Below are 26,900 nucleotides of genomic sequence, written 5' to 3'. Positions count from 1 at the left end.
GATTGTAAATGGTTTCTTCTTTCTTTTCATTTGGCATAAATATCATATGGAAGGTTTTCAAATGTGTGTATCACTAAAAGTTGGGCACTTGAATTTGGGCTTTGCTTCTTTTTTTTATTTTTTATTTTTTATATCTTACCTCCTTTCTCTTTAGCAGATCTGATTGGGAATATATTGATTTTTTACAAATTCAGATATGAGGTATTGATTGAGAATCTCTTTGTATGTTATTGCAAGTTTCTTTTCTTTTTTTCTTTTTCAATCTAGGCAGCTGGTTTATTCCATTATAAATCACTTTTGCTTTTGATGGGTTACTATCGAATTAAGTTACTGGTATAGGTTCACCAGATCAACCTTACTACAGATTCATGGGTGTGCTTTATTATTATTTTTTTTTTTTTTTGCAAAAATCACGATGGCCAGTGGTTATGGGTTCACAATAGAGAGAAAAGAAAGATAGAAGTTTTCCCCATTGCCTCCCTCAACCCTTTGGCTAACTCCTCGAATTGAAAAAAAAAACCCAGTTGCCCATAGCCACCAGAACCTCCATAGCCACCCGACCCACCATTCGAAACTGTAGAAACTAGAAAATGATCAAAACCCAGTTGCCCAAATCGCATTTCAAAACGGCCCAAATTCTTAAAATCGGCTCCATGGCTAGAACTCAACTGGTGAGAGTAAGAGTGGCACGAAGAACAAGTACGAAACCCACTAATCTGAACTGGGTTTGTGGGAATTCAGGTGGAATGCGAAATGGGTCTGCGAGAAAACCCCATGAAACTGAAAGAGAGTAGGGATTTGCGGGTGAGTGATGCTGAAAAAGAGATATAAAAACCATGAAGAACACGTTGATCTCACCACAAGTCTCTCCCTTGAAAAGTTTCTGAGTTTTGGGTGTTTTGATTCGCGTTATGTTGTGTTTTGGTGTTAAGATGTGTTTTTGTAACGGCTGGGCTTGAGATGGGTTACGGAGATTGACGGAAACATACCACAGGTGGGTTAAGTGATACTTTTCAAACCACGGGTAGGCAAAGTGATTTTCGCCCTAACCACAGGTGGGTTATGTGTAATTATCCCTTCTTTCTTTATCACAATTACCAAGATACAAAAACAATAAAATACTAATTTGGGGAATTAACAATACTTTCTTTCCTATATTAGCACAATCCTAAAATAGGGAATGGATAGGGTGGCTGATGTAGTGGTGTGAGTTATTCTTTTGGCCACCTACACAGCTACACTTTAACTCTATCTAAATATTCTTCTTTTATTCTATATTTATTATTTTGTTCCAAACAGTCATATCAAATAGCGAATGGTAGAATAAAATAAGTATTTTTAGTCTATATTTAAATGACACTGTGACAATGTGGTAAAATTTGAACAGGAATTCATAATCAGATATGGGTGTTTTTGGTGATTTTTTCTACAGTATTATCTATAATGCATATCTGGGTGTGAAATGTGAATGATCCCAATTTAAAACTGAATAGCCTCAGGGAGACAGAAAGAAATAGAATAGATACTTTGAAGTGACCGTGCTGTTCATGCATGCCATTCAACTCACATTCTAGAGTCAATGCAACCAAGCAGGCATTAAGATGTCAGAAAAGGGAAACTTTGGCTCCAACTGTTGGATGTATCAAGTAACTTACATACATTGCGGCCCTATTATAAACACGCAAACATGCTTTATCTTTTCCCGGATGCCACTATCCCATCTCCCAGCTTCAACTTACAGACATTATGATTATATATATAGGTACAAATCTAATAAAAATTTGACTCCAGTTCAGGAAAAATATAACCAAGATAGTAAAACCCCTGCAAAAATTTTGATCTGCACTGCAGCCAAAAAATAAAAGTTCATTATTTGGACTGAGTGCTTTGAGCTTTTGACCCTTGCACTAGCTTCAGATTTCAGGCTACGGAAAGCAACTTAAAAGAATCAATAATGCTATGTTAAATATTGTTTCGAATTTCTAATTAAATTTGGTTTAGGTTTGTCCTTGGTGTAGAAGATAAGGATTCTCATTAATATGGAAAGAAAAAAGTTATCTTGTGAAATAAGTAATTGGCTATTTCTTGTCATCAAGAAATTGAATTGAAGCCTTATAAATAGACATTGTTGCAAAGGGTTTTGTGGCTTTTGTCCAAGGATCCGCCCACATGGAGAGAGAAGAAGATTCCTAAAAGAACATGAGTTGGTTTCTTCAAAGAGTAGTTTAGTAAATTCTTGAGCTTGAGAGATATTTGTGGTTATGCGTTGAGAGTTTTTGTTTATTAGTGTGAGAGAGTTATTGGGTATCTTAAGGCTTTGGAATTGTGAGCTTGTGTGCCTGATGTTTGTGAGAGGTTTTTGTTTTTGTTTGTGAGTTTTGTTGTTTTTGTTTGTGAGTGTTGTTTAAGTGAGTTGTGAGTAATGTGTTTGGTTAAATAATGAAATCTCACATTGGATACTAATGAAAAAAATGAATGGTTAATATAACATAATTGGACTTATGCCCATTCGCTTAAATTTTTGGACCAAGTAATATCTATATATGTTACATTAACTACTCAATGGGAGTTTTCTTAAGGTATTCTCTTCCCAACATGCTATAAACACAAATGATTTCAAAACTATTAAGATGACAAATTGTAATTTGTATATCACTTTTACATAAAACTATCACAACCTGTTATTTGTCGTGTCGTGGCTTTATACTCACCGTAAAAGAAGAATACACACATAAGATGGTAAGATGGTAAGAATATAAGCTAGTCAGCTTGTTTGAACTAAAACCAATTTTAGATATTAATCCTTTATATTTGGCCCAACACAGCTATAATATTTGGAATGTGAACACTGAACACTCCCCAACTCCAAGTGGGACACGAATTTAGAATAAAGAAGGGCAAAAATGATGGGTGTGCAAAAGAAATCATAATAGCAGACTAGATTCTGGGTACCTATTCTCAAAGCATTCCCTTCAATTTGGTTTTGTTTATGGCCATCTTTTAGGCATTTAAACTGATGTCAGCTTTTCTTCTCTCTGGAATCAAGATGATGAAAAGGGACATAGCTGCTGAATCCATTAGAAAGATAAAGATCTCATGGCTTGCTGGCTTCAATCAAGATTGCACAGGACCCTCTTCACCCCCATAAGACGCAATCATATGCACTGAAATACGCTCAAATTCCATTTTCTCTGACCAAAAAAGTTGTAATTTTCTTTTTTAAAAGGAAAAGTAGAGGCTGCCATGTCAAGTATATACTGTACAAAATCTTATTATAATATATTAAAGCCAATTTTTTTTTTGAATTAAATATATTAAAGCCAATTTTGAAGTCACTATTGTGTTGTGCATTGGCTCAAAAGGATTGTACTTCAATTAATAGCATCATTCTATCCAAAATAAAAGAAAAGCATCATTCAGTGTATATATGTACTTGTTAATAGTAGGTTACAATTAGCTAACTCGTAAAGTCTCTAATGGTTGAATAAAAGATCTGAGGTTCAATTCTCGTCTACACTAAAAATCGATCAGTATCTTGATCTGATGATAAACAGTATAATTATCAAAAGCGGACGATATCAGTTGAAACTTTATTATAAAAAAAATAAAAAAATTGTACTTGTTAATGGATCCATTAATTAATTTCTCACAGAAAGCACAAATTTCCATGAGATATGTGTGCATAAAAGGTCCTCAATGGTCCATTGAGCCAAACTTGTCGGTATTTCTCAAATTAAATTGCATTGAACCCTATAATTACTCATGCACACTCACTGCACCCGCATGGCCTTTAACACTTGATGACCATGCTTTTAATTTTTTGGAAAGGCCTAGTAAAATAATAGTGTTTTTAGGTCCAACTATAAATACACTAGTTTGTGCACAACTATTTGGCCTTTGTCCCCCCTTCAAATTAAAAGCAACAACTGCATGCTACTTTAGCAGCCTTCCAAGTGGAGCTTTCAAATGATTTTTCAAAATGGTCAAATTATTCTCACTGCTATAAACACAACACTTTTAACTAAATGTTAATGTATGTATATGGTTTTAACCGAAGCTTTCAAAGTAGTTGCCAACCTTTTTGGGACCAACCTTTTCAGTGTATTTGGTTTTAGATTTAGGGTCAAAACTCTATTATTATGGTGACACAAATTCAGTCAATATTGGGTGTTTAAACTTGTAACTTGTTAAGGGCACAAAAAATTGAAGGGTCGCTAGCTAGAACGAGCTCTCTTGGAGACATTTGTGAACATGCTCAGTCGCTTTGTGAATTTGTTGCACAATAATTCTTTAACACTATAGTGGTCCCTGGAGACCATTTTTCTCTAGCTGTAACTCTTAATAAACTTGTGGAAGCAAACCAATACTTTATTCAACCTGGTTTTAAAAAGGTTTATAAAGGCATCTTCTGAAATCACAACCATTCAGTCAGACATTGTCAATACTCAATAGACATGCATGCTACCATTTAATTATTAGAATCTAACAAAGAATTATACCATATGGGCTGGAGGGTCTGGCTTCAATAACATTGCTCTATGGATCAATTTAAATTCTAAATTCTGTGGCTATGTGGGTTTGGTTCCACTAAGATATCTAAATTATGTGAGCCAATTGACGTGGAATGAGATTATGAGAGTGACACATTGTGGGACCAAAAAAAAAAAAAAATTCATTGTGGGTCAATGTTTTTGTATGCTTTCAATTTTTTGTATGATGCAGGTGTGGGTGATTGTTAAACCCTAGGAAGTAGGATCAGAATTCTAATAAATATTTTATTTTATATATAAAAATAATAATTAAATAAATAAATAAAAAGAGGAATAAAACAAGAATAAAAGGTTATGCCGGCGAAGTGGCAGGCATCATTGCCACGGTCCTAAAAAGAGAGCTAGGGGAATACTGGGAAAGGCAAGCCCTGGTAATTACTAGATTAAAGTTTAAACTAAATTATTTAATAAATAATAAAAAAAAAGAAGAAGATTATCATGAAGTTAACCCTGATTTGCATGACAGTTGCTCAATTTGTACATCTTAAACTTTAAGATATAATTTTACCAAAAAAAAAAATAACAATAATAATAATAATAAATCAAGATGTATTTAAAATTTGGAGTATTCTAAAAGGTAGTAGAATAAGGAGCGTTCTGGGACAAAAGTAAATGTTACAAATAAAAACGATGCAATAGGTGCATCAGTGCATGCAGTGTCTGTAATACTTACACGTGTAATCAATCCCAAGCCTTGGGTGACTATTGATGTCATGATCCTTTAACCGTGACATCATACACTGCTCTGTTCACTTGTGTAAATATCATCAACAGTTATTCTGGCTGATAGATATGAGAAATGAGAATTACTCCACATTTTCTTTCACAGGTTTTTACATATTGGCAGATGTAGGGGTTTTTTTTTTCTTTCGTTTTAGTTCAAACTTATATACAATTCCTTTGTTATAGTATATTAGTTTCTCAAATTGAGTTGTAACACTTGATTGTTTTGAATTCAATTATTTTTTGAAAAAATAATACTATTCTTACCTTATTAATCAATGTAATTAAGTTTTCGAATTCAGTTAAGGAAACTATAGCTAAGATAATATATATAAGTTTCACATTTCTTTCTTTCTTTCTTTCTTTCTTTCTTTCTTTTTTGGTAATTGTTAGTTTGTTACAACCACATATCACCCAAAAATACAAAAAACAAAACAAAAAGGATCTTTCTAGTATCATATTAGTTTGAATTCATAAATTTGCAATTAAGGTTGTAAATGAACCAAGTTATTTATGAGTAATTCGAATTGACTTTGGAAAAAAATTTGTTTATATTATTTTTTTTAGCCAATAAAGTTAAACTCAATATAAGTTTAGGCCCAACTATTAAATGAGCGGAGCTCAAACATAATAGCGAGCTCAAGCATAAACATAGGTCACTTAAATATGTTTGTTAGCATTATCCTTTTACAACAACACTCCAATAACACAAGTGATGATCTTGATTTAGGTGGTAAAATATCCTCTCAAGGATAACACAAATAGGGAGGATTAGAAGACAAGAATCAATTCAATGTAATTCCAATAACTATCTTCATTCTTTGAAGATTAGGGTTAACATAGGGGTCTATTTGAATCTCGCATGACCAAGCTTGAATTACGCATGACCGACATTGTCTTTCTTGCATAATTAACAAAATCTTCAACTTTAGCCTTCATTACCACTTTTTATATTACAAAATCAAACCTAACAATTACAAATAAATTTGTTATGGGATTAAGCAACATCTAGATATCCTAACACTTCTCTCTAGAGATTTTTTAATTGTCCATTCAATATGCATGTAAGTGATCATTATGCTAACAAGCTAATTAGGGATGATCAATCACCCGCCCAACCTAAACTATCCTAAAGAGTGTTAGATGATGCAACCAAGTGGGTATTCGAGTGGTGGGTGGAGAATTGGGCAATGGGTTTCTTCCTCCTCGACATTACAAATCTAACCTAATCGAATATATATACTCATATCATCATAAAGGTTGCCACCTTCCTCCTTCCTACTTGTTTTGCATCATCTCCCTATCATCATTGACTCGATCTGTGATCATCGACTCCTCCCCACTGTAGTTTGGGCTAGATATGCACCCATCATCACCTGTAATCACTTGTTTTAGTCAATTATGTGACCGCCATTGCCATCATCATCCCACATTTGTGATCATTATTGCTACATTAGACAATTTGACTACTCACATGGACTCTCAAACACTCAAGGGGCCAGTTCTCCTTGATCGCTGACAGGTTCTTCCTTCTTCATTCAACATGGTCGGGTCAAGTGTCGAGTTGAGCTTAACCCAACTCAACTCCACCCGTAAGCGCACCTAAAGCTAATGGTTATGGGTGGATATCTTTTGGAGTCTCCTTATATTTTGTGTTACTATTTTATGCTTTTTGACCTTATTTGAGATACTCTAGTCAGCTCCCTACTGTTTGGTAAACTTGTATCATATATAATTTGATAAAGACACAATTATTGCATAATTAACATACATCCATGGTTTTTTTTTTTTAAATAAACTGGATCGGATTGATTAATTCAACTGAATATTGGTCCCTAATTTGGTTTGGTAAAAACCTCCAAATCTGAGGAAAAATCAATCAAAAATTGAGAACCTTATCTAGTTTTGGTTCTTTGACCGTTTCGATTTTTAAAACTATGCATACATTCCTTCTTCTTCTTCTTTTTTCTTTTAAAATATCCAATAAATCCAAAAAACAAGTTTTTTTTTTTTGGGGGGGGGGGGGGGGGGGGGGGGGGGGGTGGGGTGTTGGTTCTAATTCTTCTACACCATGTAATTAAACGATTTGTGCAAAGAATAAAAGAAAAATGCAGAGTGGAACTTCATGTACCAGTACCAATAACCATTAATCAATTGCAAAATGAAAGATTAAGCAGCTGATGCATGGGTGTGTGCATAGGCATGCAGAGAAGTGCACAAAACCAGATGCGCGTGCCAACACAGCAGGCCCAACACGCTAACAAAATTGGCTCACTATAAGAAAATGACTGCTCAAAAAGTATGGTACTTAAGAGAAACTTAGATTAAGTCAGAAATTATAACCGTAGGAAGTGCTACTCCTTATTGATTTGAGACTAGCTTGTTGGGTTGTGGTCAACCCAACAAATGTCCAAATCTTCACCCATCAGCAAGTTAATTACTGTAGTATCATGATAGCACATTACTTCCTTTTTCTATTTATCCAAACCCCAAAAAGAAAAAATCAAAAAATTTACCACAACAATTTTTAGAAAACCAAAGTCGGCATGCTTTTTTTTTTTTTTTTTTTCGCAAAATGTGTCAATGTGGGCAAATTTTAATTTGTTAAACCATAATTGTAAATGAGAGATAACAAAAACAGACTAGCTGACACAAAGAACATCTAGGGAAGCGAGAAAGAGAGACCCCAAAGCAAAGAACTTTGGAAACCCAGAATCAAGTGTAATTCCAATCTGTCCTCATAGCCAAAGTAAAGAATAACAGATATCAGTACCATTTTCCCCTATAAAATTAACACAAAAGCTAAAGTTTCAGTCTTTGTATTGGAGACTGGAAACACAACCTCTCAAACACACCCCCCCCCCCCCCCCCCCCGGATTTTTCTCTCTCCTCAATTTTCTTTTTTCGAATTTTAAAAACAGGGCATGATTTCATCACTACCAAACTATTTATAACTCCATGCCCACATGGGTAAAACTTTAAGAAAACCCAACCCATTTGTGTGTGTTTTTTAATCAAACTCACGCCTGGGAGTTCAAGTTGTCAGAACACAAAACCAAGGTATTAGAAGGTGCGTGAAGCGAGAGAGAGAGAGAGAGAGAGAGAGAATAGAATAGAATAGAAATAGAATAGAAGTTTGTTTTCGTTATCCTGGGGTGTCCAAAGCTTTGGAAATGGTGAGAGAGTGAATTGGGTTCTCTTAGAATAGTCATTTTAGCCTTGGATGGATTTGCTGGGAGGTGTGTCTTCATGGAGAAAATCTAGTAGTAAATGGCATCATTTTGAACACAGAAGAAGACAACACCAATGTGCACAAACACAAACAGATATTGCAAAAGGAACAACAGCACAAGGAAATTTCTCAAACATGGCATCTAGTTGGTGTAGGATCTCCCCAATCATTCCCATTTTTGTTTGGTTTCTTCTTGTTTTTTCTTTGGTTTGTCCGGTTCATTCATTGGAAACCATTGATGACCGTGCATCCAATCAAACTTTCCGGCCAAACGAAGAGTTGAAAAAGCTCAAAATAATAGCAGCTCGTCTCAGCAAGATCAACAAGCCTGCTGTGAAGACAATTCAGGCATATATTTGACACTTATGACTCTATTAATGCTTTTTTTTTTTTTTTTATAGGACTAAACCTTCGCTTCCTCTGTTTTTGTTCTGTTTTTTCTTGCACTTGTTTTGGACTTAATGTTCTTGTTTTTTGTTGCTGCAGAGCCCTGATGGTGATATAATAGATTGCGTTGTGTCTCATCTACAACCAGCTTTTGATCACCCTCAACTCAAAGGTCAAAAACCATTGGTAAGTTTAACTTTACTTTTGGCAATTTATTTGAAGGTTTTCATAACTCATATTTTGGAGCCAAGCTAGTGAATTCAAACTAATCAGAGTGTGAATTTCTTTGCTTAAATTTATAGGATCCACCGGATAGACCAAAAGGCCATAGCCCATCAGGCATGTTAGAAGAAAACGTTCAGTTATGGAGTCTTTCTGGGGAGTCATGTCCAGAAGGAACAGTTCCAATCAGAAGAACAACTGAAGGAGATATGTTAAGAGCTAGTTCTGTGCGAAGATTTGGAAGGAAACCAAGAAGACATGTTAGAAGAGACTCCAGCAGCAATGGCCATGAGGTAAAGTGCAATTAATAGCAATTACACAAATTAATAAGAGGAAAGTGTCACAAAATTATGATCAAACTGACACAAATATTCTTCATATTGCAACTTTTTTTTCCTTTTTCGTATTCTTGTTCTTAAAGATAACAGCTTTATTAATAAACTTGTTGAACAAAGAATAAAGTGTGACAAAAATCTGCTTTTTTCTTCTTCTTTTTTTAATTTGTTTTTATTTATATGAAACTGAAGTCACTGATAAACATATTTTATTCCCTCTATTCTCTTTACAACAAATTCTTCCGGAGAATTTTGAACAAAACATAACCCAGATCATGACAATAATGTGTCTGATCACTGATGCTTTCCTGTGTAAGCAGAATAAACCAAAATATATATGATTGTGGGGTTTCCTTCATTTCACTTATCAAACATAAACGGTGTTTGGATCATCTTTTTTTAATATCTTATTAGCTTATTTGCTTATATACAACTTTTTTAGAGTCTCACTTTATAAGTTATAATCTTGATTTTCTTAACTTGTAACAAATAATTGAGAAATAAATTTGTCTATAAAAAGTGAATCCAAATGCACTCTAATGAACCAAAGTATAGAATTCTATGAAGATTAAATATTGAATTTATTCGAATAGAATAAGAATTTTTTCTTTAAAAAAAAAAAGGTTAAAAGAAGACGTATGTACTGTAACGTCAAGAATAAGTCAACAAACTTAAAGGTTTAAGAAACCATGAAAATTAAGCAACATATAGTAATGAATCAGTTTTAAAATTATGGCATTATTACTGTCCCTTTCTCATTTAAACCTGTGGGTTTCAGCATGCGGTTGGGTATGTGAGTGGAGATCAGTATTTTGGAGCAAAAGCTAGCATAAATGTGTGGGCACCTCGCGTGGCTAATCAATATGAATTCAGTTTGTCTCAAATGTGGGTCATCTCTGGTTCATTTGGCGATGACCTTAACACCATTGAAGCTGGTTGGCAGGTATGCTTCTATTTCCTCATATCATCTTCTCCCATAGAAGTTTAGGGGTGTTTGGTACATCATTTCAAAAAAAATACATGTTTTTAAACATTACACGTATTTTCACACATTTTTTTACCCACACGTATTTTTCCATATATTTTCAAATAACAAAACACATGTTTTTAAGTTCATATGCCCTTCATTTCTATCCATTAACAGACAAATGTTAACCTTTTTACTATACTTGTCTTGGCGGGATGCTACTCACACGTCACAATCACAATAGAATGGATACTTTTTTAAGGTTTGACTAATAAATAAATTAAAAAAAAAAGAAAAAAAAATTGTTTATTTCCTGTCATTGAACTATAATATGAAGTTTGCCAATGGGAAAATCTCTTATGAGGTGTGTGTATATTCAATCCTACTAGTGCAACTTGTTTTGAAACTCTTGATAGATTTATGAAAATGCTAAAATTATTATCAATTTTACTACTATAGAATATTTACAAACAGAAATGACAATAAATATAACAGCAATCACACAATAAATAAACCTTTTAATTAATTTCTTGTGTTGTATTTAAAAGTTAACACATCTATTTTTAAAAACTTATCTAATAAAATTAGTAAAGATTTTTTTATAGGAAGACACCATGTATTTAATTGAGAAAGCCACACTCAGACATAGCAATATAATGTTTGCAAAGAATTTCGACACATTAAATACCAATATTTGCTTTCACATTTAAAGTGGTTATATCACTGCTCAACCACCTCTCATTTTCTTTAATTCATTTAATTTTCTGCAGGTTAGTCCAGAGCTGTATGGGGACAACTATCCCAGGTTCTTTACTTATTGGACTGTAAGTAATAAAATTTCCTTCATTTAAGAAAAAAATTGCAATACATCTACCGCTTTGAAATTAATTTCACAAAATAATAAGGTACTTATTAATTTATCAATTTACAGACTGATGCTTATCAAGCAACTGGGTGTTACAATTTATTATGCTCCGGCTTCGTTCAGACTAACAATAGAATTGCAATTGGGGCTGCAATTTCTCCCACTTCCTCATACAATGGTGGACAATTCGATATTAGCCTATTGGTTTGGAAGGTAAATTAAACTTCACCACAAAAATATATATAAACCTTGATTTGGTTACTAAAATCAATTTTTTATTTCTTTGTTTTAGCATAGTTTTTTTTTTTTTTTTTTTGGCTAATGAGAAAACAATAAAATTCAAAAGGAATAGCATAAATAGGTTGTACCTTAGTTTTAAAATAGAAATAGGATAAATAATATGGAAATAGATATAGCAACTTTTTTTTTAATGTTATGTTTTTCATAGTTGAGGTCATGGCGGGTTTGGCGGTTATTTGTTTAAGGTAAAACTTGCAATCATATAACCTACAAACGACAAAACAAGAAGAGTCTAAAGAGTATTAGGTGTGTAGGAAACATCCACGGCCATGGATCTCTTAACCCCATCAAAATATAAAAATATTTAATGTTAGATTTGCGTTGGACCATTCGATCTAAATACTTTTCTAGCCCAAAAAGTCCTTAGATTTGATGGTCAAGCACCTCTAGAACTTTCGAAATCCCAACTTGTCCATTGAAGATAGTGCAAGGGGGCAAGGTTAATTTCATACATAAACTTACAAGTAGAAGAAATCTAGGAATACATCAATTTTACTGTAAAATCGAGTAGTCGATTATGAGTAATGGATATATTTTGCCCACCAATTTTTCATATTTTCTCTTTTTTTTCTTTTTTTTTTTCTTTTTTTTTTTTTCACAACTTAAAATCAATCACTTTAATAAGATATGAAATTAAGTGTTGAATTTGGTGTGTCTGTAATATTGTTGAATTGAGTATTGACAAAATAAAAAATATATATATCAAAATATAATAATAATACCATGCATGAAGATATGAACATTAGGAATAGCCCATATTTCAAGTGAAAATGTGCCACACATCCCACTATACTATAGTCATCGTACGCGTGCACTGATAATCTCAAACACTAATGAATTGCAATTCCAATGTTCCATTGTGCTTTTTTATGTCTTGCAAGATTCTCTTCTTTTCCAAGCAAAAGAGCTTCCTGTCGCATGCACCTTTTTTTCATAAATATGACGAATTTCCCACGAATAAAAATCTTGAACCATGAACTTTGTGGCTTAAAGAATAACCATTTTTCTCGTTGGTTTTCTTTTAACAACTTTTAGTTTTGAATAAAACCTACTTACAATTCCTCAACTACTTGTACTTGTACATTACGATTATCCATTGAACTATGTTTAATTGTATTCGTCAATACATCAAAAGCAATATTATCTTTGTTAAAAAGAATTAAATTCAACTATGCAATCATTTATTCCCCACAAGATTGAATTTAATTAAGAAATCTCAAAAATAATATCTAAAGAATTATACCTACTTTTTTTTACTCTCTTTCTTTCTTTCTTTTTTGTTCCTCTAACGGAGTGATTTTGATAATATTGTGTAGGATCCGAAGCATGGAAATTGGTGGCTAGAATTTGGGTCCGGAATTCTGGTTGGGTACTGGCCATCATTCTTGTTCACTCACCTACAAAGTCATGCAAGCATGGTACAATTTGGAGGAGAAACTGTGAATTCTAGGCCATCTGGTTTTCACACTTCAACACAAATGGGCAGTGGACATTTTGCAGGAGAGGGTTTTGGAAAAGCATCTTATTTTCGAAATTTGCAAGTTGTTGATTGGGATAATAACTTGATTCCATTATCAAACCTAAGAGTCCTAGCAGATCATCCCAATTGCTATGATATACAAGGAGGAATAAATGGTGTTTGGGGGAATTACTTTTACTATGGTGGACCTGGAAGAAATGTGAGGTGTCCCTAATGGGATTGGTACAAAGGTGGAAAGTTACTTTGTTTTTTTTTTCTTTTATTATCAAATTGGGTTATTTGGGTTTCTTCTCGAGATCATTCGGTGAGCTTGGGGTATAATATGTTTACTTTGTTAATCCATTTTTTCTTTGTCATTTCCTTTTTCTTTTTCTTTTCCTTTTTTTTTTTCTTCTCTTACTAACAGGTGATTCATTAATTATACCGCCTTTAGGGACTTGTGTAAATTCGGAAAAAGAAATAGTGAATATACTGTGGTTTGTGATTTCCATCTTTATTTTTTATTTTATTTTTTCTTAATATGTGGATATACATGACTTTTAGAGCACTTAATTAATCCTAATATGACTTATCCAAAAAAAAAGTAATGCTACAGCCACAAACTATTTTACAATATTTTTACAAATAGTTGATGTGGCCAAGTTTTTATTAGTTTTCATCTAATCTCATCATTAATATCATTTTTTCATTTACCAATAACCACTCACCACATAGCAGTTTATAAATTTTTTTGTAAAAAAATTTATATCTCTAGCATTATTCCAAAAAAAAAAATTGTCATGAGATTTAGTTGAGTATAATTCCCACATTCCATACACTAGATTATTACAATGAGTATTCTTTCGAGATACCCAAAATATTGGCTAAAAAATTTATGGGATAGTTAAAGAATGCTTTAAGAGCATTGGTTTGAGAAATATTTTAAAAATATATGGAAAAATTAAAAAGTTACTAACTTTTTTGAAATTTTTTTTTATATTTCTTAGGAAAGTGGTATTAATTTTTTTCTAAAATAGTCTATTAATAAATGCTTTAAGAACATCTATTAACCAGGCCCAAAAATTTTTAATCCATGATTTGATGAATCAAATAAGGCCCTAAAAACAACTAAATGAATTACTTGAAATTCACATGATCTCTCTTTTTTCTTTTTAATAGAATTTCAACCTATAGCATCCACTTATGTGATTTTGCTTTTTATTATCGGACTAAGACATCCATCGGTTTCCAATGTAGGCGGAGATTGAATCACAAATCTCTTATTTAACCAAAAATTTTACCAATTGAATTAACTGGAATTCACCCCATGGTCTCCCCTTATAACTTTGAGAGTGCAAGATTGGTATTAATTCAATTTTACAAAATAGGGGTCCATACAATTGACCAAAACCTAACAACTACTATCTTTGTAGACACATTAATCCTTCACAAATTAAATGCCTGCATGCCTGCCCTTGATGAAGGCCATAGGTCCCACACAAAATTAATCACTCTTTATAATTGGAATTTGGACTTTGGAGAGATGAGTCGGTGACTGTTTTTCTCGCATGTAGTTGCTACCTGCTAGCTGCTCTGAAACTTTCATAAATGTTACCTAATATGCAATTTTTACAAAATTATAAATAAATAAATTCCGTATTCTTTTTTAAATAGGGAGACACATCTCTCGTAAACCTAAAATTAAGATATCATAAGTATGTAACTACATTTATGATTAGCATGTGGAGCTGTGGACCCAGCTGGATGAAATATGAAACATACTTAGCTAGCATAAATAATTAGTTTCCCCCACAAACATACACTTTTTAATGTACTAATAATACCAAAGTAAGCATGCTTTCCTTTGAATATAAGATAGAAACTTAGAGATAATTAATGTCATTACGAATAATACATTAAAAAAATAGTAGTAGTAGATACAATGTATCTCACTTTGAGCCCCCAAAGACTATTGACCATGATTATTACTAGTACAACACAATACCCCATCTTCTATCATTACTCATTTATCCAATCCTTGGGATGCGTTCCCACATGAATTTGTTTTTAAGAAATTGGATTTGTATATTTGTTAATGTCAATGTGCACGATTGCCAACTATTATCTTTTTCTTGAAGTCCACGTTTCCTCTTCTTATTGTTCAAACTTTAAAATGTTTGAACATTCTGAAACTGAGATATGTATTGCTGTACAACGGGAATTTGTATTAATATAATGTCAAAACGCTTTAAACTTCAGCAACGTGAATATGAATGCATACTCGGTATTTTGATTATTTTCTTTATAATTCTATAGATAAATGGTCATTATCCTATCATGTTTCCTCTTAAGAATGCAAAATGAACAGATAGAATCTATTCCATCTTTTGGCCTTTATGTAAAACCTTATAGAATCTATTCCATCTTTTGCCCTTTGTGTAAAACCTTCTCATTGAAAGAGAGTTTTATAAAAGGCTAAGTCCATCCAATTAAGCTGAATCCCTGTACACTTTTAAAAGCATCAGTATCAGCTCATGTAAAATTTTTTGTTAATTTTAACATAAGATCTGCTTTTTCTATTACATACAACCACTTTTCAAAAACACTTATTACGTATTTTACACTATATTTTATTAAAATATTACTTCTTTATTAATTTTTTTATTGCTCTCTCTTTGCATTTATGAATAAAAAGTATTAAAAAATATATTTGCATGTAAATAGTAATCATGCATATTGACATGTTTACTGTAATAACAATATAAATTTATACAAGTTTACGTAGATTGATTATTGATACAAGTGATTTTTGGAGTTTGACATGCAAAATTTTTCTCTTATGCTATTATGCATAGACATGTCTAATCAAGTTAAATCGGTTTTAGAGGGCGTTTGGATAGCAATTAATCCGGCGTCTGCGTTTTCAAAGCGCGTTTTCTCCTTTTTTTTTTTTTTTTTTTGCCCGCATTTGTTGACTTTAGGAGACAACATTTACTGTTATGAACAGTGTATGACTGTTCAGGCACTATGCATACACTGTTTACATATTAAAAAATATTAAAAATGGATCTCACGGTACTATTTACACATGTAAAAATTATTTTGCTACAGTGTTTTCAGTTTCAGCAACAATAAGTTCAATCCAAACAGACCCTTAATGAATCTATTCTCTAATAAGCACAACCAGAGCAAAATTACTTAGAGAAGTGGGGGGGCCATGGGGCCCCAAACTTCCCAAATATTATAAAACTACCCCTTGTTTTTTGAAAAAATTTCAAAATATATATAGTTAGCTCCCCAAACTTCTCAAATATTAGACTTTTACCTCTAAATTTACCTAAACTTTATAAAAGAAATATGATTAGCCCCCCAAACTCTTCATATTTATTGTATGACTCAATTAAATTAGTTCAACTTTGTATTTGTTGTACTTTCGGCCCCCATTCATAAAATCCTAGTTCTGCCCTGATCACAACTAAATCTTTTCTCATGCTACATCTTTTTAGCTTTTTCACTCCTTAGGTATGAGTCAACTTGTGGATTTTGGCTAGTTTAACCTTTTAAATTACAATGGAAATCATTTTCTTCAATGAAAAAGATAAAGATAAAACATCATCAACAATGTTTAGACGCATTCAAATCTTAACCAGCACTATAAAACCTGTATTCACGTCTAAAAAGGGTGTAGGAAAACCAGCATGGTCTATATAGATTCTTGTCTAGGCAAGCAATCATGAACCAATAAGGTCAAACTGAAGCTAAATTAAAGCCATTCTTGCAGGCCTAAACCAATGTGTATTTCAGAGTGATGGAGTTGTCTTTGACCCCAAGTCGGTGCATCAGATATTATAGAAGTCAGATATACTATAAGTCTATAATAAGATCTAAGTTATACTTGAAGCATAAGCGAATGCGTAGAGTGGATCAAAAAAAAAGTCCATGGACCAACCATAAAATGTGGGTGTTTTTTCTTTCTGTATTTCACCCATCGATAGTTGTTAATGATGTGTTCCCAACTTCCCAAGTATTGCTCTTATGATACCTATTAAATGAATCCACCAACCATTACAGATGAGTGACAATCATACACATTGGGAGCTTTTAATTGTAACACAAACCAGAACAATTGTTTGTGCAAGGAACAGTGAGCACCTTAGACCTTAGAATTATATATTCATCACTCTGTGTCTGTGGACCCTATTATCATAGCATTAAGTCAGTGTCTGCAGTATCTTTTTGTGATACGTATTTGTGTGAATAGGGACATTTTATTTTATTTAGGGTGGTTATATCCGTGTCATATTTATATCGTGTTCGTTTTATATCAGTGTCATAATGGCCGTTTCATGTTATAATTTTTTTTAAAGTTATAATTTTTCAGAAATTGTTTGTGTCACCGTGTCATGTCCGTATCTATATTTGTATCCATATTCATGTTTGTAGTCGTACCTGTGTCCGAGCTTAATACTCAATTACAATTTGAAAGTTGGTGTACAAAGTCTAAATTGGCAGGACTTTGAGGGAATACTATTTACTATGACAAGCCAACCGTAGTGTTGATAACGAGAACTCAATAATATCACGTCCTTTCTCAGAAACGCTGGATGTGGGGCAAGGCAATTGCTCGAGCCTTGGCTGAAACTGTGATATACAAGAAATCAAAGGACAGAGATAATTTTAACATTTTTTTATACTCTTTTTTTGTCCTTCTTTGACAAGCCAATTCTAGGACTTCCTTAAGTCTTCCATATGAAAAACGATTACTCAATCAATGTGTGCTTTTTCTTATACACTGATAATTGACACGGTTTGCTCATGACTTTTTTATCCCACAAGTTTTTTTTTTTTTTTTTTTTTTGACTGAATTATCCCACAAGTCATTAGTGCGTGGTGAAAGTGAAACATATATGGAAATCAAAAGAGAAACAGTAGGATTAACATTTCTTTAATTCTTCTTCCATGAATTATCCCACAAGTCATTAGTGAGTCTTCGACGCAAATTACTCCATACGTCCTTTTACTGAATTGATGGCTGTCTGACAGGGTACTCGTTCAGGTCTATTCCCCGAGTCAGAATTCATTAGTCTTTTCTTTGACTGAAACTGTGCAACATAAGAACCAATAAATATATAAATAAATAAATATATATATATATATATATATAAATACTTCTAGAGCTAAAAATGAAGCAAGCACGTCCAAGCAAATCCATTATATGTAAAGAGATATAAATAAATCAATATTTTTTTCATGACCTTATTTATCCTATCACAAACATTTTTTTTGTGAAATTTTTAATTGAATTAAATCTAAGGTATTGTTAATAAGTGCTCTTATGGCAATTACTAATAAACAATTTTAGAAAATTTTTAACACAATTTTTATGAGAAATATAAAAAACAGTCAAAAAAGTGATTTTATTTTCCGTAAAAGTTTCTAAAAATATATCCTAAACTAATGCCCTTAGGACATCCATTAACTTTTCCCTTAAATCTAAAAAAATCCTAAGGGTCTGTTTGGATTGAGAGGGCAATAAGGAGGATTAGAAAGAAGTAGAGTAGAGTAAAGTTAGCTAAATATAGGCTAATTTTGAGTCAAATCTTCTATACTCTATTCTACTCTCCCTTCCTCCTCCTCAATCCAAACGAACCATAAAGAATATGACTGACGTGGTCGAACCTTAGTATATGACAAGATGTGGAAAACACTCTCTCTTGCTGATGGAATGGATTCATTCTAATGTTGTTTCCAACAGCACTTCCAACAAAATGAGACTGCTATGGAATGTCTTATATTTTATGAGAGTCTGGCAACTTTGGCTACACTGGAATTCCTACATATTCCGTAATGGGTTTATAGAACCAAAAGTTGCTGATGCTTGTGTTAAAAAATGAGCAGATTTTTTTTGCATTTCGTATATGAGCCCAATGCTAACATCAAATAAGACCTATATTCCAATTTCGTGGAGTACACTGCAAGGTGGGTGGTTTAGGGCCCGTTTGGTAATGTTATTCTAGTAACGTTGTTTAAGTGTTGTGAAAATTCGTATGGGTGAAAAAGTGTTGTGAAAATACATGTTGTGTTGTTTAAACAACACAACTAAACAAACCCTTAAACTTAACACATGATGGTCATCCTTTGGGAATCCTAATGAATTAGGTGGAGATGGGCTGTTGAAGAACAACATTGGTGAGTGGATCAAAGGTTTCCCCAAAAATTCCAAACACTTGACTAGTATAATGGCATAATTGGGAGCTCTCTAAGATGGCCTATTATTAGCTAGAGACTTAAATATCTCTAACCTGATTGCTGAGTTAGATGCCTTAATTGTGGTTCATCTCGACAACCAATCACCAGAACCTTTGTTATCTGATTACAAGATCCTCTTGAAGACCCTCCCTAACAACCAAGTTTTTTTTTTTTAGGAACTAGCAACCAAGTTGATCGCACGTATCACGCAGCAAATTGATGTGCGAATGCTCTTGGCAGACTCAGGGCCTGTTTGGGTTTTTTTTTTTTTTTTTTTCATCACTTATCACTCCTCACTCAATTTTCGTTACTCATCACTTAAAATACCCTAATTTTCCCAACCCCACCCATTTGGACACTGTTTTCAATTCACATCACTCAAATTTTTCAACTTTTTGTGGGCCCTATACCTGTAACTTGGTGCAGCTTTTACTTTTTCTTTTTTTTTTCTTTTTTCCTTCAACCCCCAATACCCAAACTCACCAAACCCAGTGAAAATTACCAAAAAAAAAAAAAAAAAAAAAAAAAAAAGAAGATGAAGAAGACTAGACCAAACCCAGCGTGAAAGGGAAAAGAAAAATAAGAAGAAGAGGAAGATCACCTAATGTGAAAGGAAAAAGGAAAAAAAGAAGAAGAAGAACCCAAACTCACCGAACCCAGTGAAAGAAGAAGAAAAAAAAAAAGATGAAGAAGACCAGACCAGACCAGACCCAGCGTGAAAGGGAAAAGAAAAAAAAAGAAGAAGAAGATCACCTAGTGTGAAAGGAAAAAGACAAAAAAAAAAAAAAAAAAAAAAAAAAAAAGACTAGTGTGAAACCAAACTCACCGAACCCAGTGAAAAAAAAAAGTTGCGGCTGACCTCTATCTAGTGGGTCCCTCAATGTGTGTTTAATTACCAAAATGTCATTAGAAACTGAGTTTTGGAAACTAAAAACACCTAAAATGTGTTTTCAATTTCCATAACTCATCACTCAAAAATTAGAGAATTGAGTGATGAAAACAAAAACTGGAAACAAATCCAAACAGAGTTTTTTTTCGTAGGACTCACATATTTTGAGTTATGAGTGATGGAAACAGAGTTATGAGTTATGGAAACAACAAATCCAAACAGCCCCTCAATGTTTCTATTACTAGTACTTTTGTTGTATTTGATAACCCACCGCACATGGTGGAGGATTTGATAGCCCTCAATAAGGAGGGCAGCACCTATAGACTTATGGCTTCTTAATTTTATGCATATCCTTTTCTAAAAAATAATTGATGTAGGTAAAGCTATTGGACTAATATCATTTTTTAAGGGTAGTTTTAGTCTATTTATATTTTGAAATTATTCAAGATATAGTCATCGATTTTCAATCCAAATTGAAGCACAAACCAACCACTCAATAGTTGGATTAGAGTTTTGGAGTCTTTTTCACCTCCAACATAATAAATAGTACCGAATCTGGAAGGTTATTGTCTAAGATTGGTATAGGCCCAACTCGATAATAACAATAAACCCATTGACCTAATATATGGGCCACACTATTCAAGTTCTCATTTATAGGTTGAGATTTTCCAACAACAATAGCAAGGCAGCATAGAAGAAAGGAATATTTCTTCTAAAATAGCTACTACAGTCCAGAGAGAGATTCGAGATTTGGATCAGACAATGGAACCAAATTGTTCTAAGCATCTCCTTAGAATAACACTAATAGTAGTAAAAATGACATTAATTAAGAAAATAACAAGGATTATGGTTTGGATTATGAAAGAATGGCAGAGAAAAATTAATGTGACAATTAATGCGACAAACCCCAATTAGTCCATTGAGGATCCATAGTCAAACTCAAAGTTTTGGAACTACGTCTTTGTTCTTATTATTAATGCTATTTATATAAAGCAAACCAACTCAAATTGCACAGAAGATTTTTTTTTTTTTTTTTTTTTTTTGACAAATAAAATTGCACAGCAGAATTGCAACTGCAGGATAAGAACTAAAAGAAGACTAAACAACAAACAAAAACTATTCCATCCGTTCATAAAAAAAAACAAAGGAAATGAAGATAGTTTAAATATTTTTCAAAGCATTACCAGGATGAGGACCAATACCCAGAATAATTCAGTATTGTGACAGAACAGTATAGATATACTAAAGTAAGCGTTTATCACACCAGCACTGTATCACAATAAGCAGGACATGGCAGTTCGAAATTCTGATGGCATAAAATGATTCAGAATATAGTGAAAAAACATGAATTTACTTTGTGTGCCTATTCATATAGGCAAGGCAGCTAGGAATTCAACCAGAAAATATCTAGGCAGCGCATTCACCGTTAGGTTTACAGACACCAACCCAATCCACATTCAAAAACATTTTATAATTTTCACCCAACGGAGCATCATCCCCCAATTCCTCCAACCCGCAATCAAACAATTTGGAAGTTATAGGCTCCAATATGTTTGTGCTTACTTGTCCAGTGATGGCCAAATCTTTTACTAGTCCACAATTTTACCATCCGGAGTAGGGAGAAAGCATACCCTTCCCCAGTTTACAAACACAGGGTTTTGCACTCCCATCAATTTGGGTCCATGTGGGAGATAAAACCCTAGGACTTGATTATGCATGCTTTAGCCCTAGTCATCAAATAGTGGGTTAGCTAAAACAAAGAAACATAAGAAATTAAATTGTTACAACAGATTAACATAGGTTTCTTCTCCTTCATCATCAATTTGTCCTTCTACATTCAGCATTAAGTAATGCCATAAAAATAAATAAATAAATAAAATAGTAACAACTTTGTCTACCATGTTCCTGTATCTTGAATAGAAAGAACAAGACTGCAATGGTTATGTTTATATCATCACACTCTTTATCATATTCCATACAACTAAACATACATCCTATCTAACTTGACCAGTGTGAAATCTCAATCCCTTAACAATAGGTTAATTGAAATGTCTTCTGAATATCAAGTTATAACAAAGGTAATGCCCTTTCAATAAATGCATGGAAGGTACCCTTGAATGAGCTAACTCAGCTAATCCATGTGTCACTTCACATTAATAAACAAAAGAAGGCAACATTATTATTGAAACATAATAGCAAGTAGAAACCATTCAAAATCACTTTTACATACCAAAATTAGAATGAAGAGAAAAAAAACTCACTCAACACATATTGTATCAAGCAACTTCTTGCAAGCCTCATTCACCTCAACATTTTCCATTTTTAGCCGGCGCCGTATTATAGGGCTTGTCCTTCCAGCAGCTGCATAAGTTCTTATCAGTGATTCAAAAACCTCTGCCCCTAGATTATCCACGGCCTTATTTAAATTCTCAAGAAACCCTTCTGCACCATCAACATCCTTCTCTTGCTCAAAATGCCTCATCAAACTGCTGACAACCACAGATGATGGGACCCACTTCTTACCATCCCCTCTACCGATAGATATTGCATTGGCAACACAATCTACTGCCAATTTTAATTCCCGTTTTTTCATATAATAATCCAAAAAGATCTCCCAGGTTTTAGCATTAGGATTGGCCCCTCTCCTGCGAGCCCGCTCCTTGATCTCTTCAGCCTTCTCTAGCAAACCCTCTTTTGCATAAGCTCCTATCAGAGCATTTGCTATACGGATATCATAAATTGAGCACCCAGATTCCCACTCCCTGAAACACTTCTCCGCTCCTGGTAAGTCTTTTACGTTAACAAGTGCCTGAATCATATTCAGATAGCTTATGTTTGCAGTTTTAGGAAAAGCCAACCTCAAAGAACGCCATACCCGATAAACTTCAAGCAAGTTCCCTGTTCGGCCATACAACGTAATTAGAAATTGGTAAGCAGAGAGATCTTTGTAGGCATTTCTCTTCTCCAATTCCTTGAGTGCCTTTTCTGCCTTCTCAAACAATCCAGCATCAACATATATTGACGCTAAGTTGCTATACGTTGTCCAATCTCCAGCAACTCGGCCATCCCTCTTCATCTCATCAATAACCCTTTCAACCCCAGTAATATCATTGACAGCAGCAAGAGCCCTCATCCAGACATTGTATGTATAGGCATCAAACATGATATGGGATGCCTTCATTTCTTGTATGATGGCCGGGATCTTTTCTGGCTGCTCGGTTTTCGTGTAGAGGGTCATAAGGCTGTTATAAGGCATTGAGCTTAAAGGAAGGTTCAGTTCCTTCATCTTTTCCATAAGAGCTTCAGCCTTTTCAGTCATCAGTTCCTTGCAGTAACAATTTAGGAGGGCACCATAACAAAGATGATTTTTTGATGATTCAGGAAGATCAATGAAATAATTTTCTGCAGCAGATATACCTCGTGTTTTGGCAACAAGATCTAGATGTATAGCTTGATCACTGACAGTCTTATTCATGCCCCTTTTAGCCATAGTTTCTGAAAGCTGTAGTATTTAAAATAATTATAACTAATTAAGATTCCAACAATCAATAATCAATCCCAGATTACACAAAAAGTCACACATAAAAATAAAGGGAATAAATCTTTCTTTCTTTTTTGATAGGTAATTAAAGTTTTATTGATAAGAAAAGTGCGATGTGTTTACAATAGTAAACTCACTGCACTTGAAGCAAATACAAACAAATCAGAGGGAAGAGCTAACAGAAATAAGGAATACATCCATTTTATATATAAGAATTCACACAGTTTGACATCAGAAGAGAGCGATTAATACACTAGTGAGAAAGAGTAAGTTGATTCAAGTTGAAGAGAGAGAGAGAGAGAGAGGAAGGAAAAAAATAACATAAGTAGTAAAAAAAAAAAAAAAAAAGGAAATGTCAATTAAGATAGTAACAGAGAGTATGCCTTCAGGTAGAATAGAATGGCGAAAAAGAATGTATGTGACCGACTTTGACTAATCTATTGAGGATCCATAGCCGACCCCAAAAAAATTGGGACTAAGGCTTGGTTGTTCTTGTATTCACACAATTTAACATTCTTAGATTCTAAATAAAGCAAAATACAGCCAGCAATGCTGAAAATCCTATTAAAATTATAATGCCCAGAGCAAATCATACAACTCTAAAACCAGAAAACTGTGAACCATTAAAAATCTAGCAAAACTTAATTCGTATGCCATAGCAAAAGCAAAATGGGTAGTTTTATTAAATGGAGAGAGGCAAATGAGACGTTGTGTTGGGTCAGGCCAGATCAAGTTCATAACATATTTAAACTGAGCATAAAAATCCAATAAAAAAAAATACTAACAAATTTTAAAAAATAATAATTTCAACTATTAATATTGTGGCTTGGATCCGTTATATCTGATTGAACATTTTTCCAAGTGCCAACCCAAAACCTGAACCAACACAAACTTCAAAAACCATCAACTCACTAAAAACCAATCCAAGTTGTTGGGTCCATTGGGGTGGCGGATTGAATGCACAACCCTAAAAATGAGGAAGGGGGTGGGGAAGGGCATTAGTTTCTATTATCAACTGAATACTGGCCATAAAATTTTAATTTATAAAAATAAAAATAAAAAACAACATGGGTTGGAACCAAGAGCAACGCTAAACAGACACAGCCAAACCACTTAATCCAATAAACAGGATAATTGCAGGATCTTACTTATTTCATGATAAGTGAGTAATTGCTGGATCTTTCTAGGATCAAAAATGGGATTTACCCATGTGTGAGGGCAATAATTGAGGCTTTTAGAAACTACACTCATCCTGAATACGGAGGCATTGAAAGTTAAAAGTTTTTATTTTTGATAAGTAACGTAAAAATATTATTAATAATAAAAAAAATGACAAACCGAGTACATTGGGGATGTACTATGGGGGCACAAATCAAGAACCAAAATTACAACGATCAAGAAAAACAAGAAGGGAAGAACAAGAAAAATGAGAAAAGACCACGCTCCAATCATAGAGAGTGAGAAAAAAGACTTAATCTCTAGTAAAGAACGTTCACAACCCTCAAAGTTTCCAGCATTCCTTTCACGCCAAATGCACCAGATCAAACAATGAGGCACTATTCTCCAAACATCTATGTTACGATGTCACCCAAACTTTCCTTGCCAAGACTCAAACAACTCAATAATTGTATGAGGCATAACCCGGTGAATACCAAACAAACAGAAAACAAAGACCACAACTCCCAAGCTATGGGGCAATGAAGCAGAAGGTGATCCACTGACTCCCCACATCTCTTACACATATAGCACCAATCAAGCACAAGCACACATCTTTTATGAAGTTGTCTGTTGTTAAGATCTTACCTAAGTTGGAGCAACATTGCTAATAAGTTATTGGCTTTTCATACTGCTTATATCACTTTGCCTATATAATGGCTGAATCATAAATATGGGCATAAACTATTCTTTCCACAACAAAATCAAACCTTAAAGACATTTACTCACACTTTTGATCACATCATCAGAGTGATTGGATATGGCATTCGCCACCTAGGACAGTAAATTCCCTTCTATCTGCATATCTAAGACCTAAGAGGCTTGTGCACACTATTAAACATAGTGCCTAAGAACTAGGATACATAATGGTATCAAATTCCCAACAATCTAAAATCTTTGAACAACATCCAGCTCCATCTATAATTCGACCAAGTTGAAAAGCAAATTTGAAAGCTATATACGAAAGCCTTCTCCATTTCTGCCCTTTAATTGAAATCCAAGTTATGTGAAGGACGAGATTTGACTTCATATCAGATAGTTTCAACTTTCAATATGTCACCACGTCAAGCTGCTTACAATATCAGTGCTCTAATTTATAAACATACATGACGGCCTTAGCCACTCTCGATACTCTAGAATATAAACATTTTAACATGCTTGAATTCTAAAAACAACAAAATGCAGCAATGCCGATAATCCAAATAAAAGCTATAACACCCACGACAAAGCAAGCCCTTCATATCAAATTGCACAAAATCACACAACTCCTAACCATTCAAGTCCTAAAGGCTCAAATGTTGAAATGGGTAAATTTATAAAACAGAGAGATAAGCAAATGAATTGAAACCATTGACAAAAATTTCAATACAAACCTTGAGAGCAGGGTAGTAGAGCTTGCGTTGGCGAAGCTTTCTGAGAGTGTCACCGACTTCCCATTTGTAAACTCGCTTGTGGGTCTTGATGAACTGGTTGAGCTGGTGTCTGACGCTCAACTCAGACCCACCTTCCTTGAAGAGCCTCGTGTAAAGTGCTTCCTCTAAGTACTTCTTCGACCTCTTCGCCACGCTCTTTGAACGCCCCAGATGTTGAAGAAGCGCCATTGTTCTTGCTTCTTGCAATGGCTTCCCTTTTCCAAGTCTCCGATTCCGAACTAGCAAGTAGCAAGTGTGGGTTTTTGTTGGGTTTTACTGTAAGTGGATCGAATAGATTCAAAACCCTAGTCTTGCAGTGGAGAAGAAATGAGGAAACTTTTTTTGGGCTAAGTTTGGGCTTTGGGCATGAGTTTTATGGGTCCATTATTTTTTTTTTTGGGGCCAGGGGTCCATTATTAAATTAACTGGATTCTGGATTCTTGTTGGCCTAACCATTAAATATTGGATCTTTTTTTTTTGGGCCATTTGGCCTGATTTTACCAACAATTTGGTTATGTATCAGAAAAACCAGTCTTAGATGCTTGAGTACACTT

At 33.8% G+C, this 26,900-nt stretch overlaps 2 protein-coding genes across 2 annotated transcripts; one reads left to right on the top strand and one right to left on the bottom strand.

The window, feature by feature from the left end:
* The first annotated feature begins 7,955 nt into the window (after positions 1–7,955).
* On the top strand, positions 7,956–13,551 carry LOC126718433 (uncharacterized). The gene is made up of 7 exons (XM_050420619.1): positions 7,956–8,853; positions 8,992–9,078; positions 9,195–9,407; positions 10,228–10,392; positions 11,187–11,240; positions 11,348–11,494; positions 12,898–13,551. Exons 1-7 carry the CDS (start codon positions 8,497–8,499, stop codon positions 13,273–13,275), a joined length of 1,401 nt encoding a protein of 466 aa, XP_050276576.1. The 5' UTR covers positions 7,956–8,496; the 3' UTR covers positions 13,276–13,551.
* Positions 13,552–22,191: 8,640 nt separating this feature from the next.
* LOC126718432 (pentatricopeptide repeat-containing protein At1g60770) lies at positions 22,192–26,653 on the bottom strand. Its single transcript, XM_050420618.1, has 2 exons — positions 26,308–26,653; positions 22,192–23,680 (listed from the first exon to the last, which is right to left on the bottom strand). Exons 1-2 carry the CDS (start codon positions 26,533–26,535, stop codon positions 22,436–22,438), a joined length of 1,473 nt encoding a protein of 490 aa, XP_050276575.1. The 5' UTR covers positions 26,536–26,653; the 3' UTR covers positions 22,192–22,435.
* Positions 26,654–26,900: the final 247 nt, after the last annotated feature.

This window comes from Quercus robur, chromosome 3 (genome assembly GCF_932294415.1).
Source record: "Quercus robur chromosome 3, dhQueRobu3.1, whole genome shotgun sequence".
NCBI lineage: Eukaryota > Viridiplantae > Streptophyta > Magnoliopsida > Fagales > Fagaceae > Quercus > Quercus robur.
The sequence above is the reverse complement of the archived record's forward strand: the minus strand, read 5'-3'. Positions and strand labels throughout refer to the sequence as shown.

Excerpts from the sequence above, each read along its gene's own strand:
- LOC126718432 (XM_050420618.1), bottom strand. The coding sequence starts at position 26,535 with ATGGCGCTTCTTCAACATCTGGGGCGTTCAAAGAGCGTGGCGAAGAGG. Across the intron at positions 23,681-26,307 it reads TCTACTACCCTGCTCTCAAG|CTTTCAGAAACTATGGCTAA; the intron begins GTTTGTATTGAA and ends TAAATACTACAG.
- LOC126718433 (XM_050420619.1), top strand. The coding sequence starts at position 8,497 with ATGGATTTGCTGGGAGGTGTGTCTTCATGGAGAAAATCTAGTAGTAAA. Across the intron at positions 10,393-11,186 it reads CCATTGAAGCTGGTTGGCAG|GTTAGTCCAGAGCTGTATGG; the intron begins GTATGCTTCTAT and ends AATTTTCTGCAG. Across the intron at positions 11,241-11,347 it reads GGTTCTTTACTTATTGGACT|ACTGATGCTTATCAAGCAAC; the intron begins GTAAGTAATAAA and ends ATCAATTTACAG.